This window comes from Zootoca vivipara, chromosome 17 (assembly GCF_963506605.1).
Source record: "Zootoca vivipara chromosome 17, rZooViv1.1, whole genome shotgun sequence".
Lineage (NCBI taxonomy): Eukaryota > Metazoa > Chordata > Lepidosauria > Squamata > Lacertidae > Zootoca > Zootoca vivipara.
Genome location: NC_083292.1, coordinates 84884 through 103122, shown reverse-complemented (window position 1 = coordinate 103122; position 18239 = coordinate 84884). Strand labels below are relative to the sequence as shown.

The window sequence follows — 18239 nt, the reverse complement described above, 5'->3', positions numbered from 1 at the left end:
TCCTTGGAAAAGACCCTGATGTTGGGAAAGATTGAGGGCACTAGGAGAAGGGGACGACAGAGGACAAGATGGTTGGACAGTGTTCTCGAAGCTACGAACATGAGTTTGACCAAACTGCGGGAGGCAGTGCAAGACAGGAGTGCCTGGCGTGCTATGGTCCATGGGGTCACGAAGAGTCGGACACGACTAAACGACTAAACAACAACAATAACCCATGGACTTTAGTGGTAATTTCACTATTGGAAAGCAAGCTCCAATTATTCAAAGATGTAAGGGAAATCTCCATGCAGTGTGTCACCCATAATCACCAAACTATCATGTGACAATAGCAGCAATAAAAAGGAGGAACATGGGGATGCAATCACACTCTTTGCAATTCCCAAGTAATCTTCACAAATCTGGAATGAAGCATTACAGGGCAATGAAGTGATTCTCTGCTTAGAAATCAACAAGTCACTGCTATCGAAAGGGAGGGATGTGGCCTTAGACAGGGTATCAAAGGCTTGATTCCAAAATTGAACCCAGAGCCTCACAAAAATTCCTGGATATTTCATACTATCTTCAGGAAACTCTGGTATTAAGCATTTGGCAGGCGAAGGACATCCTCCTAAGCAGTGAACTTTCCTAATCCTATATAATAATGTCCAAGTTGTCCCTGCGTCCAAGCTGTCCCGTGTGTCCCTGGGGTACTGCGCATGTGCCCCAGGGATACAGGGATTGGACAGCAGAGACTGCGCGCACGCACTCTCCCCCCCCTCTGCCTCCTCCAACCGCCGCTCCCGCCGGACACCGCCTCACTGCAGGGCACGTCAGGGAAGCGAGGGTGGAGGCCGGTGAAGGCCTCCTCGCAACCCTCCCTGGCCCGTGAGAGGAGCGGCAGTTGGAGGAGGCAGGGGGGGGGAGAGTGCACGCGTCCTTCCTGTGGGGGGCTGGGGGAGAGGAAGGAAGGAGGAGAAAGCGCTCCTCCGTTCCTGTCCCCCTGCCGCCGACAGCAAGGACGGGTCCCAGGGTTCGGAGAAGCGCTGCACAAGCGCTTCTCCGAACCGTGGGATGTCTGCTTCCTGTCGGCGGCTGCGGGAGAGGAACGGAGGAGGAGAAAGCAGCGCTTTCTCCTCCTCCGTTCCTGTCCCCCTGCCGCCGACAGCAATGACAGGTCCCAGGGTTCGGAGAAGCGCTGCGCAAGCGCTTCTCCGAACCCTGGGAGGTCTCCTTGCTGTCGGCGGCTGCGGGAGAGGAACGGAGGAGGAGAAAGCAGCGCTTTCTCCTCCTCCGTTCCTGTCCCCTTGTCGCCGATAGCAATGACAGGTCCCAGGGTTGCAAAAACCCCAGGATGTTCTAGAGCCCGTTATTGAACGGGCTGAAATACACTAGTCCTATATAATAAAGTCCAAGTTGTCCCTGCGTCCAAGCTGTCCCGTGTGTCCCTGGGTCACTGCGCATGTCCCCCAGGGACACAGGGATTGGACAGCAGAGACTGGACACACGCGCACGCGCTCTCCCCCCCCCACCTACCGTTTCCCTGCGGCCGCCAACCGCTGATCCCAGCCGGACTGAGCGTTGGCGGGGGGGGGAGAGAGAGCGTGTGTGTGTGTCCAGCAATGTCTCCTTCCTGTCACTTCCCGTTTCCCGGCGGCGGCGGACCAAGGGCGGCCAGGCTTTCCCCGTCGCCATAGGCGAAGTTCGCGCCGAAGCGCGCCATGGCTGAGGGACGATAGGCCCAAGCGCCGGACTCCGCCTCCCCTCACGCCATCCCCTCACGCGCTCTCCCTCCATGAGGGACCAGCCCGTGGGGGGAGAGAGCGCCAGGAAGCAGCGCGCAAAAAGGCGGGCGAGAAGGAGGACGAGGCTACTGAGGTGCCGCCGCTCTTGCTGCTGCTGCCGCCGCTGCTGTGCTGCCTCTCCGCGGCCGAGATGAGCTAATCCTGCCCGCCCGCCAGGACGAACCGCCCGTGAGGAGGAGCCCGGCGCCCCGCGGACCTGACAACCCTCCCTGTCTCCTTGCTGTTGGCGGCTGCGGGAGAGATACGGAGGAGGAGAAAGCAGCGCTTTCTCCTCCTCCATTCCTGTCCCCCTGCTGCGGACCCCAGGATGTTCTAGCGCCCGTTATTGAACGGGCTGAAATACACTAGTTTTAAAATAATTATAGTTGATTAATGGTGCTGTGACATGCTACAGAGATGTATATAAATGCCGCTGCCCCCCCCCCAGCTGATTTTGCAACACCGCAGTCCCAAGGGGCTTAGAATCCAAAGTACATAAGTCACCAGGAGCTGCCTTTAGGTTAGAGCACATCTTAGAGCACCTTCTCCCTCCTTAATGCCCTCCCCACTCTCACTTTCTCTGCATTTAAATAAAGTTTTCACAAGCACGAGTTCCACTGAAGGTTCTTGTTGCTATAATTCAGACACAGCAACACCAAATCATAATCAGAAGAAAATAAAAGACAGTTGCAAGGCCAAGCACCTGGGAGACCGATGGGTAGGAGCTTAGAGAGGAGCCAGCAGTATCAGACTCGACTCTGTTCATTACCATAATAAAATGGTAATGAAGGCTGAGGGTGCAAATTCAAAATGGAGCCGGATGGATAAACAAGTGCATAGGCAGCACACATCTCAGCCTCTGGAACAGAAGCATTGCTTGTAGCCATCTCTGATAAGACACTTTCATGATCCTCGTATGATTTTGCTATCCTCTTGGACTACTGTTGTGCTGAATATTTAGCCCACATTTTAATTTTAAGGGAGCCAAGGTGTGGCTGTGAGAGTCCCTTCTCTCATTCTAAAATCATCACCCCAGAGATTTGTGGGATACAATACTGGGGCAGACAAGTCACAACAGTGTCCACAAAAGGGAACTCACCTGGAGGAACACCTGACTACGTTCAGTTTCCTGTTCCTCCAGACATGCAGATGAGATGGATTAGCTGGCATATAAAGCCCAGAGCCAGCAGCCATTCCCTCTCTTCTTCTCCACATTCTTCTTCAGCTTCCTTCGGGAACATGTCTCCAGATAATCTACAAGTTAGGATAGTTCTCTCTCTCGGCCTGTTGCCAAGAGAGAGACAAAATGGAGCCTTACTTTACTAAGTAGTCTCCATATGTACATAAATGTGACTTTTCTATGCAAGCCTGCCTTTCTGAGATTATGCTGTCAACTCAGGATGTCATGTGAGTAAACTCTATCTTATTTTAAGACTATTGTGTCGTGTATTTCTTTTAAGAGGGAAAAGGGGGATTTACCAGGAAGTATAATATTATTGTAGAGGTTTTAACAAACCTAAACGCACACGTTTTGCTGCGCACAAAAGGAAAATGTCACTCTGCTGATATTGGAAGCTTGATAACACAAGCTTGGATAGGATCTATCTAATCATATATCCTAATCCACGTCCCTAACATTCCCACAGGATTTACATTCTGCAGCTTTCCTAGGTACCCACTCATCAAAGCCCAGGGAAAGGCACAATAAGGGAACTCCTCCTATGAGGCATATTCAGATCAGGAAGTGTGAGCAGCCCAGGAGGCTGAGGGGTGTTGAGGAAATCATAGCATTGTAAAGTTGGAAGGGTCTCCCCAAGGGTCATCTAGTCCAACCCCCACAATGCAGGAATCTCAACTGAAGTATTCATGACAGATGGCCATCCAACCTCTCTTTAAAAGCCTCCAAGGAGTCCGTTTCCACTGTTAAATGGCTCTTATCTTCAGAACGTTCTTCCCAATTTAATCAGAATCTCTTCTTTTGTTGTTTGAATCTGTTGGTTCATGTACTACCCTCTGGAGCAGCAAAAAACAGGTTTGTTTTCATGGGGCAGCCCTCTACAATTCTATGGTTCTATGTAAGATAGCAAGTGGCTTAACATATTGCCAACTCTGCAGTGGGTGGCACACTCTGCTTGCTGGCTCAGACAGAACACATATTGGAGGGTCTTGCACTTTCTCTGGCTCTCCTCCCACTCCAAGGATCTCCAAGAGCAGGCCTTGTGCAAGACCAGCATGATATAAAAACAGCAGCCCCTCAAGCAGAGAGGCGGAATTGAGATCCAATGACTTTCTGTAATGCTCCTGGAAGGACAGGCTAAAAGGGGGCAGGGAATTCAGGCTAATGAGCCCAGGCAGATGGCTTGCTGTTCTGAAATGCTGCACCATGCAGCCTGCAAAGCAGAGATGAGAGACAGGGACATCATCATCTCCTTTCTCAGGCTGCAGCAGATGGGTCCAGCACAGCAGTCTCCCCAGCCCAAAATGCCACCTTTGCCAGCCGTTGGCCTTACCTTTGCAAGCCCCTGCAGCACCCAGGTGGTAGATGGCGGCCAAGACTCGCCAGATGGCCTTCTGCTCCTCCACCACAATCCCCAGGATCTCCATGGCAGCCTGGAGCTGAGCAAATGCAACTGAGGCCTTCTGCTTCTCTTCAGCCTGCAAGGAGGGAAAGGAACAGCCAAGTCTATAGCACGAGAGCCTGGGCTGGGACCAGGGAAAGAATGGCAGCATACCAATCACCCTTAAATAGAACCCCACAGGGCCACAACCTCTCCAAGATACACCCCAGACCTTGATTATTCTTCAACCAGCATGTGAACATAAGAAGCTAAGAAAAACCTACTGGGTCAGGCCAATGGCCCATCTAATTCAGGATCCTGCTCCCACAGTGGCCAAGTGAATGCCCCAACGGGAAACCCATAAGCAGGACCCAAGCCCTCCCCTCCCCACCTGCAGCTTCCAGCCCCAGGTTGGAGAAGGTTCCAGTAGAAGGAACCCCCAAGCTACAGAATTGAATGAGAGACAGTTCCTGGGTTACTTCCCTTGTAAGAATGGGAGAATCTTTCAATTTCAGTTTCTTAAGTCATGGGCAAAAATACACCATAAATAAACATTGTCGGGGCCAGGCTTCTGCTGGTGGGGAGCAGAACCTCAGATAATTGAGTACTTTCAATGCTTTTCAATAATATTTATGGATCTGCTCCTCCTTAGCTATACCCATGTCTTAAGTTTAGCTTTCCTCATTTCCATGTCACCTTAAAAATATTTTGTCACATTCCCACATCAGTTTGCAATTAAAAGAAAAAATCACCCGCATTTTAGTGCAAATTTCTCAAACATGCACATAGTTTGTAGGCATAGTTTGCCTAATGTGTTTTTTGTAAAACAATTTAAATTAATGTAATACATTTTTGTATGTTATTTCCCTAATACATGCATTTTATGCATGCTTAAGCCTGGCACATGCATTTCTGGCCACATGGCTTGATTGGAGGGCAACCTTGCAAAATTCAGGAAGTGTGGATTTCAAACAATGGCTGCACTTCAGTACTCATTTTGTTTTGGGAAGTGCAAATTGAATCACATTTCTCCTCCATCCCTAGTCCCTTGCTGTGCTTGAGTGTGATCAACAGACAGAATTCAGTATGGCTGGGCTAAGCAGTTGGGAGGAGGTGCAATTCCTTATTCCTCCTCCCAATAAAATATTACAAGTGGTAAGACTATTTGAGGAGGCAAAATATACTCATTGCTAAATATGCCAGCTTTGTGTTCTCCTGGGCAGGGTGGGGTGTCAAGTGCTGCCCTTGGCAGGAGCAACCATGACTTTTCTGCACATGGTTGTGTGGAGGCCAACATGACCCCTCCAAGGCACCCACAATAGATGCATCTCCTCTTTTGCCTTATCCACTTTCCTGAAGAAAGGCTTTAACAAAGGGGGGGGGCATTAAGATTCAAAACAGAAAACAGGATAAAATAAAGGAACCGGTGAACTAAAAGCTGGCATCATTCATACAAAAGAAAAGGTTTGTGCATTTTCAGAAGATGTGCATAAAAGTTGAAAACCTGGAGGCAGACACTACCGGTACTCTACTTCAGAGCAGTAGATGGAAGTGGGGCTTCCATTTGATGAGCACCTACAGCTCTTGACCACAGAGAAAGTTGCTGAAAGAGCACAGGGTGGGCAATCCTGTCATGTTTCTCCCACACTGGACATGACTGGGGTCATTCCCCAGCATTGGGCAGCTTTTTCTAATTTCAGGTTCTCTGTTGCATCTCTGCATGATTGATTGATGTTGACTTCCCTTCTGCCAAGCAGTCTCTGCTAGGATGATTAATTCTAACTCTGGCAATTCTCTACATTGCGATTACTGACTCAGAGATACACAGCCAGAATCACCAGTCCTCCTCCAGTCCATCTCTCTGTATGTCACAGCTCTGTGCTTCTTTCTACCCATTCAGAATGGATGAGTGACCGACAGGTGAGTGACTCTGACAGTCACAGGTGAGTGACAGAAACCCAAGGAAGGGGCTTCTCCAAGGCTAATTCCTACTTAAATGTATTTGAAAAGTAAACCTTTTGGATAGTGTTTCCAGTTCTAATGAAGCCATGCTCTTGGCTACCAAACATCTGGGACTTGAGATCTTGACGCTTTCAAAGGGAAGTGTGTTTGGCTCAAAGCAACTTTCTGAGATATTACAGCTGGAATAGACAGAAGGGCTGAGCATCCACTCCTCAAAACTGAGGACGGCGGAAAATCCCATTAACCAGCAAGTCCCAGAACTCCTTCAGACATCTAAGGGCCCCTCCCCATTCAACTTCAACAGATAGCATGTGTCACCAGATCAGAGAACACCCAGCAAAGCTCCAATCTGCCACAGTCCTCCTCAGTGCTTCCTCAGAGTAGAGCCTCTGGGTGGGAGGCAGACTATTTCATTGGGAATCCTGTGAGCACGCCATCCTGTCCAGCATAAGAATTTTTGCAAAGGCTTTTTGTTTGTTTGTTTGTTTGTAGCCATTCTTTGAAGTGTTGCCTTTAAAGCAGGGTGAAAAAAATGGATTGAGAGGAAGTTTGTTTCATGATCAGGACTTCAGAACATGGTTTGAAAAGGGAAAAGAAGCATGATACCTGGCTTGGCACTCACTCCAGCTACTTTCAGTGACGCACCTCTGTTTTGTTTAGAGGGTTGAGAGCACTGCCTGCTGAAAGACCCGATACCTCACTCCTACAGATTTGCAGGTTAGTTGGCTGTGTGCCTTTGGCAGTGGAAGCATGGACACAAGCAGCAAGGCTCCTCTCTAAATCTCTACCAAGGAATAATACTGTAAGAACCAAAGAATGGTCTGCTGGAACATGGCCCACCTAGTCCAGCATCCGGTTCTCACAGTGGCCAACCAGATGACAAAACCACTTCCGCGCCTGCGACGGAGATGGTGTTGTGGGCAGGCCCTACTGAACTCTCGCAATGGGGGCTGAGAGAAGAAGAAGAGGAGGAGTTTGGATTTGATATCCCGCTTTATCACTACCCGAAGGAGTCTCAAAGCGGCTAACAATCTCCTTTCCCTTCCTCCCCCACAACAGACACCCTGTGAGGTGGGTGGGGCTGAGAGACTTCAGAGAAGTGTGACTAGCCCAAGGTCACCCAGCAGCTGCATGTGGAGGAGCGGAGACGCGAACCTGGTCCCCCAGATTACGAGTCTACCGCTCTTAACCACTACACCACACTGGCTCTCAGAGCTCAGCCCCTTTGCGATTGGCCGTTCCTGCCTCCATCAGTCCCAGGCCGACCAATGAGGTCGGCCCGGAGGCGGGAACTCTGCCTCTTTGCCCCCTGCTCGCCAGCGCAATCGATTAGCCTTGTGGAGCTTCTGATTGTCCGGTTCTCCTTGTCTCACCTTTGTCTCACCTTTGTCTCACCTTTTGCCTCATTCCCCCTCGCTTAATCCTTTCCCCTTCGCTTATTGCTTTTGCGTTCCCTGCTTTGTTTTCTTTTAGGTCTCTTACCCCTCGAGAGCGGCATCTCAGTTCAGCCTCCGGCGGAGTTGGGGCTTCCCTGCAGGCGCAGCCGCGTTTCCAGCTCCTGCCCTGCCACTTCTATCTCACCGAGGGTTGGAAAGCCACGGCCCCCTTTGAGCCGGCTTCTGCGACTCCTCTACAATAGCTGGGAGTGCTCACCCCTTCCCCTACCTTCCCTGCCTGCCTAAGAGAGCCACTGTAACCCTCCCCATGTGTCCTTGTAGTTTGCCTTCCATTCTTGTGCATTTCTCTACAGCCCAGCAAGGAAAAGTGCAAGGATTCAGCCTTTCAGGGGGATTCTTCAAGCAGTGGTGCTTGGATCCTGCCTCCCCCACTGCAGTGTCCCTCCAGGCGGACAAAATCCTCCACTCAGCGTTTCTGCACAAGTCAGCAGAATGAATCAGGCTCTTGTGGAAAGTGCTAACAGGACAAGTTCAAGGTGGGTCACCCAGCCCAGACACACAGAGGGTGTTGACAGAATAACAGAAAGAAAACTGAAGGAATCCTGGCACAAGCAGGGAAGCTCAAAGCAGCTCTGGCATAAATGGGATGCAGACTGGAACCTACATTGGCCAAAGTGCATATTTGCATCACTAATATCTCACCTTCCCCATTTTTTCCCTGTGAACAATCAGATGCTGACACCAGTAGTGCCAGGGAGACAATTAAAATCTTCACATGTGTAAAAAACAAACCAGGTGTCAGGAACCAGACTGAAGGGTATTGTTCTAAGGAAGAATACTGGGAGCCCCCCCTCCCCCTCTGCACAAGGGCCTAATCCCGAAGCACCTCTGGAGCAGGATAGTCTTGACCTAGGTCCTAGAGCAATCGTTCACGGAAGGACACAGTTCGGGAACTGACAGTTGGACTGAGCTGGGAGCAGAGCAACCAAGGGGAGAGGAACAGGAAGAGAGAGAACTGGTTGCATCTCCCTCACTAGAAAGTAGGCATCCCATGAGCCCGAGAGCCAGGCATCCGGATAGGGTAGCCTCTCAGAAGGTTCGGTGGTGAAGGGATCACATGGCGAGGAGGCGAGAAGACGGAAGTAACTAGAGAGAAGTGGGAGAAACTTAATTGGCAGCACCTGCACGATGAGAATGGACGCTGAATGTTTGTGCTGTGTTCAATAAACCTCTCTATTGCTGCAGAAGACTGCTTTTGCTTCGTGCTGTTATCTACAGAGAGGGGGAAGGTAAGCCTTGCCTGGCAGCCTGACACCAATTGAAACTTGAATTCTCCAAATCTGCAACTGACAGTGGCCTGTTCAGACATAGAATCATAGAACTGTAGAGTTGGAAGGGAACCCCAAGGGTCATCTAGTCCAACCCCCTGCAATGCAGGAATCTCAGCTAAAGCATCCATGACAGATGGCCATCCAACCTCTGTTTAAAAACCCCAAGGAAAGAGAGCACACTACCTGCCGAGGAAGAACATTCCAGTGTTGAACAGCTCTTACTGTCAGAAAGTTTTTCCGAATGTTTAGGTAGAATCTCCTTTAATGTAACTTGAAGCCATTGGTTTGACTCCTGCCCTTCAGAGCAGGAGAAAACAAGCTTGCTCCCTCCTCTATGTGACAGTCCTTAAGATATTTGAAGATGACTATCATATATCCTCTCACTCTCCTCTTTTCCAGTCTAAACATACCCAGCTCCTCCAAGCGCTCCTTCTAAGGCTTAATTTCCATACCCTTGATTTTCCAGCTTGTCAATGTCCTCCTTAAATTGTGGTGCCCAGAATTAGACACAGTATTCCAGGTGTGGTCTCACCAAGGCAGAATAGAGTGGGACTATTACTTCCCTTGATTGGGACACTCTACTGTTGATGCAGCCTACAATGGCATTAGCTGTCTTTCTTTTCTTTTTTTGTTGCAGCTGCATCGCACTCATGTTAAGCTCCTTTTCACATTTACTGCTATTAAGCCAGGTGTCCACCATCTTATATTTGTGCATCTGGCTATTCCTGCCTAAGCGCAGAACCTTACATTTGTCCCTATTGAAATTCATTTTGTCAGCTTGGGCCCAGTACTCCAATCTGTTAAGGTCATTTTGAATCCCAGTTCTTTCTTCTGCGGCATTAGCCACCCCTCCCAGTTTGTTGTCATCTGCACATTTGATAAGCATCCCCTCAATTCCTTCATCCAAGTCATTTATAAAGACATTGAACCACAGGCCTGGGACAGAACCCTGCAGCACCTCACTTGTAACATTTTTCCAGAATGACAAGGAACCATTAATGGGTTCTCTTTGGGTTCAGTCAGTCAACCAGCTACAAATCCACCTAACAGTTCCCTTGTTCAGTCCATGTTTTATCAGCTTCCTTGCAAGAATATCACGGGGGACTTTCTCAAAGGTCTTACTGAAATCAAGATACACTATGTCCACCAAGCTTGCAGCTCCATAAAAAGAAGAAATGAGATTCATCTGGCATGACTTGTTTTTGAGAGACCCATGCCAGCTTTTAGTAATCATAACATCCTTTTCTAAGGGCGCACAAACCAACGGTTGAATTATCTTTTCTAGGACCTTTCCTGGTATTTATGTCAAGCTTGCCAGTCGGTAGTTACCTGGGTCTTCCTTTTCCCCCTTTTTAGAGATGGGAACAACATTTGCTACCCTCTAGTCTGTAGGGACCTCCCCTGTTTTCCAATAATTTTCAAAAATCACAGAAAAAGGCTTTGAGATTACACCTTGGGTGACGCTCATCAGGCCCGGGAGATATGAATACATTAAAAGTAGCTAGGTGTTCCCTTACCACCTCTCTTCCTATCTTGGGCTGAAGCTTTATTTTCTTATCACTGTCTTTCCTTTGGGTGAAGGCAGAGGCAAAGTAGGTGTTGAGTATTTCCACCTTCTCTGTCACCCAGGAGCATTTCTCCCTCTTCTCCTTGCAGAAGACCTACCACTTGCTTGTCCTTCCTCTTGCTTTGAACATAGCTGAGGAAATCTATGAAAATTATTTTTAACCTCTTTTGCAAGCCTGAGCTCAATCTGAGCTTTAGCCCACCTGACCTTCACCCTGCAACTGTTGGCTACTCATGTATACTCCTCTTCTGTGATTTTCCCTTCCTTCCATGTCTGTCTTAACTCGTCAGCTTCTTATGCAGCCACACTGGTTTCATTAGATGCCTCACACTTTTCTTTCTTCTTGGAATTCTCTGCATTTGGGCCTTCAATATTTCACCTTTAAGAAACCCCAACCATCCTGGACTTCCTTCTCTTTGAGTATTTCTGACCATTGGATCTCACCCAGTAGCTCCTTAAGCTTTCTGAAATTGGCCTTCTTAAAGTCCAGAGGGCCATTCTGGCTTTGACTACTCTCATCTTTCCCTTGCCTCTGTATCATGAAACCCAGGAGGACATGATCACATCTTCCAAGTTTCCCATTACTTCCACTTCATTGATCAGTTCCTCACTGTGGGCACTGGTGTATGGAGGGGGGGCAGGGGAAGCGCACCGCACCGGGTACCATTTGGGGAAAGGGTGCCATCACAGCAGCCGCCCCCCGGGACGTGCACCACACGCCATGTAACCTTGGGATGCGCCCCCACAGGTGACACGCCCAACCCACGGGCTCTTCTCTGGTCCAGGGGCTGCTTCTGGTCTCGCTGGAAACACCCTCCTTAGAAGGGGCATCTTTGATTTATGGACGGATGGCTGTGATCGATGCTCCGGTAAACTCTGTTTTTGCAATAAATCTTCCTTTTAATTAACTACGCTTGTTTGTTATCAAGACTCCCTGACAGTAGGGCTGCTGAAGGGACAAGACTTCTATCAGAATCCTGACTGTGACAAATACAGGACAGAATAAAAACAATGCCCATCCCTCAGCCCTACTTCTGAGGCAAGATTGATGGCAAGAGGTGAGAGGGCTTTGTCCATGGTGGTGCCCAGCCTATGGAACTCCCAGACACTAGAAGCCAGCTACTTGGGTCCAAGCATTTGGTCTTCCACCAACAGGTAGAGAGATGCCACTGGCTGGGAGTGGGAACATTGGAAGCCGCCTTATATGAAGTGAGCCCCTTGACTGGCAGCAATACCTCTCCAGGGCACACTCCAGGTTTCTTGGGTAACCAGCCCATGAACAGATGCATTTGACAATGCATATAACTGTATGAATAGGCACATCAAATTATGCTGCAAAGCTTCTAGGAAGGACCATGAGTAAAGGTCTGGGACTCCAACTACCCACTGAGAAAGCCCCTAGGCCTGGCTGATTAGGGTTCAAATTCTGATTCAGCCATGAAGCTCACTGGGTATCCTTGGACCAGTCACCGCCTCTCAGCCTAGCCTACCTCACAGGGTGGTTGTTGTGAGGATAAAATGGGGGGAACCATGTATGCCATCTTGAGTTCCTTGGAGCAACAAGCGGAATACAAATGCAATAAATAAACAAATAACAATATGCCTTGAGCCAATCCTGGCTGGTACTATTCTCTCTCCTATCCTCCCCCACCACCAGTCCTGCCCTCCTCATCCCTTTTCTCATTAGAAACAGCATGCCTCACTTTTTGCATCAAAAAAGGCAATACAATGTAGGATTTCTACCTACATAGAAATCAAGTAGAAATCAAGGAAAGCAAGTTCCTTGGTGCAGAGACCTGGTCTCAATGCTGCTAGAACTAACCTCCATACTTTGTGCTCAAGGATTCATATAGCAACGGGGTGGGGAGGAGGGTGGCTAATTCAGCTGCCTACCTTCTGACACGGTCTGATGCCAAAGGTGCTGTTCTCCGCCATCTGGTGCAAATGCAGCATAGTCCTAGTTTGGGGGGGGGGACACACATAAAATTAATCCATCACATCAGATGCAGCCCCCTAAAGAGTTAATAACTTTATTTTAAAAAAAACCTGGCTGCTTGGTCAGATCAAAGGCCTCTCGAGTCCAGCACCCCATTCCCAGCAGTGGTCAATTTTGGGAAACCCACAAGCAGGACAGGAGTAGCTGGTGCTTCCGAGGTGGAGAACTGATCCCAGATCAAGAAATGAGAGACAAATCAAGGCAGATCATCCATTGCACTCAAACTTCTTGTTGTTGTTGTTTGTTGTTGTTGTTGTTGTATTTTAATGTATTTTAAATTTTTGTTGGAAGCCGCCCGGAGTGGCTGGGAAAACCCAGCCAGATGGGCGGGGTACAAATAAATAAATAAATAAATTTATTATTATTATTCCCACCTTTTCCCCAGACTAAGACTCAAGGCAGCTTACACAAACTATAACAACAAAGATAAAATAAATCCAAGAGTGTTACTTTTGTGCAAAGAGTATATCTATCCTGCAGAGGTTTCTCTCTTTGTACTGATGGGTCTATTTGCCAGTGATTTCAGCTGATCTCTCAAAAGTCATTTACTCCAAGAGCAAAGGAGAAACCTCCAGGAATGGAATGTGTGGCACTGAAAATGGGACTTGGGAATAAGAGCACTGGATTCAAGTTCCACGGCGGCCATGGCATCATCCTGGCGGGCTCAGTTCTGCCCTTTACAAAATGGACACACAAAGTTGACCTTCCTCCCAGAGTTTCTTAAGGGCAAAGTGAACATGAATTAAATGATAATGGTTGGTCTGCTCCTGCATAGTGTTCAAGGAAGAGAAGAACAATTTCATTCGCTGTTGAACTTTTGGCTCTGCCTTCCATAACTCCTGAATTCGGATTTAACTAGAAATATTTTGGAAAATGAATTCCAGAACCAGAGCATGCATCATCTGGCACATAAGAACAGAAGAAGAGTCTGGGCTTGGTATTTGAAGCTGCAGCTCAGAATCTGTCCTCACACACAAGAGCCCAGCCACAAGGCCAAGTGAGGCAGAGAGCATTCAGGACAAGGGGTCCTGCTAAGCCAACTCAAAACATAAGAACATATGAAGACTTCTGCTGGATCAGACCAATGGGGGCCCATCTAGTCCAGCATCCTATTCTCACACTCACCACCTGTCAGAGGGCCTGGTATGGCTACTCTAGAGTAACGACTCCAGCATGGTCTTTTAAGGTTTTTATTTAGTGCTGATTATTTACAGTGTTCAGAGCAATGAAAATGCATCCTTAAGGTGAGGTGTCAGAATTCCCGAATGGCGATTGGCGCGTTTTCTTCCAGCACCACAACTTTGGCAGACCCAACCTCTTCCCCCTACGTTTGCGTCGCAATTCGGGAGTTGGGGGGATTGGCCTCCCCCCCGTGCGTCCAACTTCCTGTCCCACCTGAGGCATGGGCTCCACAACCCTGCCTGAGCCTCGGACACCACTTCCTGACTCTCCGCTGGAGGCAGAGCTCTCCTTACTCTCTCCAGCGCTTGGTGATGGGCTGGAACTTAAGATGGGAGGGACTTCCCTGTATCCCTTGTCCCTCACATCCACCCCCCTCCCAGGCTCCTCTCTCCTCCTCCCCAGTGGCTCTCTGCTTGCTGGGGACGAGTGAAATCCCAAGAAGTCTGTGGCATCCGAGCCTGTGGGTGTGAAAATTTCCCCCCAATCCTGCGATCTCTCTCCTTCCCCCTGAGAAGACGGAAATCCCAAGAAGTCAGTGGCATCAGAGCTGGTGGGAGTAAAAATGTTCTGCCAGTCCTCTCCTGCCTCTGACGTCGTTGACCTCGGTGAAACCCACACCTCTTCTTCCGTGTCCTCAAATTCCGCTTCCCATCTCCATGGGGAGCTGCTGCCTGCTATCCCTTCCTCCTGCTCCTCCCCCTCTCCCTCCCTTTCCATGTGCCAGGGCTTGGGCCTGTGGGGGAACAGGGCGTGGAATTCTTCCACTAAAAATTCCTCAGGTACTTCCGTGGCCGGTATCCACTCATTGTGGGATGGCGGAGTGTCCTCCCATGCTATCAGGTACTCCAGTCCTCTCACCCCTCTCCTTGAGTCTAAAATCTCAGTTGCCTCATTGAGCTGTCGGGCGTTTCCCGTCTCCCCCCCTCCCTCTGGAGGCTGATCGCTGTCCCTGAACCTGGTACTTTCCCTGTACGGCGACAGCAGTGATCTATGAAACACTGGGTGCACTCTCATGTCCTCCGGCAGTGCTAGCCTGAAGGCTACCGGGTTGACCTGTTGCGTGACCGTGAAGGGGCCCAGCCTCCTGTGTGCTAACTTTCTGCATCGCCCCCTGGTGGGAAGACCTTCCGAGGATAACCAAACCTTGTCCCCCACCCTTATGACCTCTCCCGGCCGCCTGTGGCGATCTGCCCCCTTCTTATACGCTTCCTTGGCCCTCTCCAAGTGTTCTCTGAGCTGTTGGTGCACCGTCTCCAGGTCCTCTGCCCACTCCTCGGCCTGTGGGCCCTCTTCCTCCTCCTCCCCCTCCCTCTCCGGGAAAGATCTGAGGTCGCGCCCATAGTTGGCCTTAAAGGGCGACACCCCTGTGGAGACGTGCACCGCATTGTTGTAGGCAAATTCTGCCAGTGGCAGGCGATCCACCCAGTCCGTTTGCCTCTGGCTGACGTAACATCTCAGGTACTGCTGCAGAATGGCGTTGACCCGCTCCGCCTGTCCATTGGTCTGCGGGTGCCGAGCCGTCGACAAGCTGACCTCCACCTGCAGGAGGTTCATGAGCCGTCGCCAGAACCTGGAAACAAATTGGCGGCCACGATCCGAAATAACTCTTAAAGGCAATCCATGCAGTCGGAATACGTGGTCCACAAACAGTTTGGCCGTCTCTTCTGCCGAGACCGCCCTGGCACACGGTATAAAGTGGCACATTTTGGACATGAGGTCCACCACCACCAACACTGCGGTCTTGCCCCTGGACGACGGCAGGTCTGTGATGAAGTCCATGGACACTACTTCCCACGGCCTGTGCGGTGTGGCTAATGGCTCCAGCAAACCTGCTGGTGGCGCTCTGACCACCTTTGCTCGCTGGCAGGTGTCACATCCCCTGACATAATCCCGAACATCCTCCCGCACCCCTGGCCACCAGAAGTGTCTCATGACTAGGTGAGTGGTTTTGTCCCTTCCGAAATGACCCGCCGTTGGGTTGTCGTGCATCTGCTTGAGAACCTTACCTCTCAGCTGTTTGGTCGGGAGGTACAGGGCTCCCCTGTAAAAAAGTAAACCCCTCTTCTCCTCAAAGTCTTTGGCCTGCTCCCTCCCCCCTCTCAGGTCTCTGAAGATGCGGGTGGCAAATTCATCCGCTGCCGTCAGTGCTGTGAGTTCTGCCTCGCACACCACTGATGCACCGCATGACCATGCAGATGGGGGGAAAACGTGCCTGGGTGCTGGTGGCAACTCCTCCTCCATGTACTCTGGCTTGCGGGAGAGGGCATCCGCCCTGACGTTCTGCTCCCCCGGGATGTAGTGGATGGAGAAGTTGAAGTTCGAGAAGAAGTCTGCCCACCGTATCTGCCGCTGGTTGAGCACCCTGGCCGTTCTCCAGAACTCCAGGTTCTTGTGGTCTGTGCACACCTGGATGGGGTGCTTGGCGCCCACCAGGAAGTGTCGCCAGTGCTGGAACGCCGCGTGGATCGCGAGAAGTTCCCTATCAAACACTGTGTAGTTGCGTTCAGGCTGGGTCAGCTTCCTGGAGAAGAAGGCACAGGGTCTCCACTCTCTGTTGGCGTCCAGTTGCAACAGAATCGCTCCCACAGCTTTATCAGAAGCATCTGTCTCCAGGCGTAGGGGCGCATCCTGCACCACGTGGAACAGGTGCTGGTCTGACGCGAACACCCTCTTGAGGCTTTCGAACGCTGCTTGTGCCTCTGGTGTCCACCTGAACTTCTGCTTGCCTCTCAGGCAGTCGGTGATGGGAGCCGTGACCCGAGAGAAGTTCTGGATGAACTTCCTGTAGAAGTTAGCGAAGCCTAGTAGTCGTTGGGCATCTTTGCGCGTCCTGGGGCTGTGCCAGTCCAGGATGGTCTGCACCTTGTCCTTGTCCATTGCCAGTCCCTTGTCTGACAGCTTGTAGCCCAAGAAGTCCACCTCCTTGGTGTGAAACTTGCACTTCTCCAGCTTCACATACAGGTGGTTGTCCTTCAGGCGCTGCAACACCTCCCTGACATCCTTCACATGCTGCACTGGGTCATTGGAATAGATAAGGATGTCATCCAGAAAGACCAGGCAGTTCTTGAAGAGGAGGGACCCCAGGACGTGGTGCATGAAGGCCTGGAAGCAGGCTGAGCCCCCTTGCAACCCGAAGGGCATCACCAGATATTCAAAAGAGCCCAGAGGCGTGAACATCGTGGTCTTCCATTCATCGCCTTCCCGGATCCTGATCAAGTTGTACGCCCCCCTCAGGTCTAGCTTGGTGAAAATCTTGCCCCTGCGTGCCGCTGTCAGGAGATCATCCACTCTGGGCATGGGGAAAGCCACTGGCTCTGTCACCGAATTCAGCCGTCTAAAATCCACCACCAGGCGGCGCTGTTGCGTGTCTTTCTTGTCCACCCAGAAGACCGGGCTGCCCCCTGCTGCCTTGCTTTCTCTGATGAACCCCCGCTTGAGGTTCTTGTCGATGAAAGCGCGCAGATCCTCCAGTTCCTGGTCTGACATGGCGTACAGCTTGGCTGGGGGTATAGTTGCCCCTGGCACCAGGTTGATCTGGCAGTCAAAAGGCCTGTGTGGGGGTAGGTGGTCGGACTCCGCTTCGCTGAAGACCTCCTGCAGGTCCCAGTACGGCTTGGGTATCGCCTCACCCCCTTTGACGTGTGTAAGAGAGAGGGCTTGCAGAGAGCAGCCCACTCTGCTTACTTCCACCAGATGGGAGAGCAGCAGCAAGTCTGGGAGTTCAAATCAGGAACAGGAAGGGTTAAGACGGGTCCAGGGCTCTGCAGAGTCCTGGTGGCTCAGCTCCAGGTTGGTAGCAGGGAAGCAGGGGAGGAGCTAGCTTCAGCAGGGGCTGGAAAGGAGGGAGGAGAGAGAACGGCACCTCAGGAGCCTGGTTTGGGACCACGGAGGACCCATAGAGCAAGGAGGAGGGGCGTTTGGAGTCTTAAAAGGGGGGTCAGAGCCCACGAGATGCCATTGTGGGCTTCTGCCCCATGCAGAGCAGACATGATTTGAGACATCTCACCACTGTATATAGCATGCACAATAAAACTATGAAAATCCAGAGGATGTGTGGAGTGCTTACTCGGGACTAGCCAACACCCCATCTGTGACAGCAAGCCCACAATCTTTTGATGGCTACCCCGAGGGAAGAGGGCTGCAAATGTAGCAGCCGGCATGAAGTTGGCAGCATCTAAAGCAGAAGAGAGAGATGCCGAGGGAGGATTGGCCTGAGTTGCCAGCACCCTGCAACTATGGAACGGCTCAAGCACCAGGTAGGCACCCGGGCACAGGGGAAGCCAAGCTTAGTGAACCGAGCAGCTCTGAACACAGCCAAGCCGGGGGAGCGGAGGCTGGACAAGCAGAGAGGACACTCGGGACGGGCCAGCACTTCGTAGGGCGACCCTCAGCACAAGCTGGCTCTAAGACTGAGAGGCATGGTGGCGTGGAAGTGCAGGAGGCTGAGAGGCGAGTCCGGGCAGAGGGGACAGACGGAGGGGAAAGG

At 50.8% G+C, this 18239-nt stretch overlaps 1 protein-coding gene across 1 annotated transcript in view; it reads right to left on the bottom strand.

Annotated features, from left to right (window-relative positions):
* MYO18B (myosin XVIIIB) overlaps positions 1–18239 on the bottom strand; it is a 248228-nt gene that overhangs the window by 166891 nt on the left and 63098 nt on the right. The window contains exons 11-12 of the mRNA XM_060269663.1: positions 12469–12532; positions 4271–4415 (exon numbers count right to left, since the gene is read on the bottom strand). Of these exons, the coding sequence (XP_060125646.1) occupies positions 4271–4415; positions 12469–12532 (209 nt within the window). The remainder of the gene's footprint in view (positions 1–4270; positions 4416–12468; positions 12533–18239) is intronic.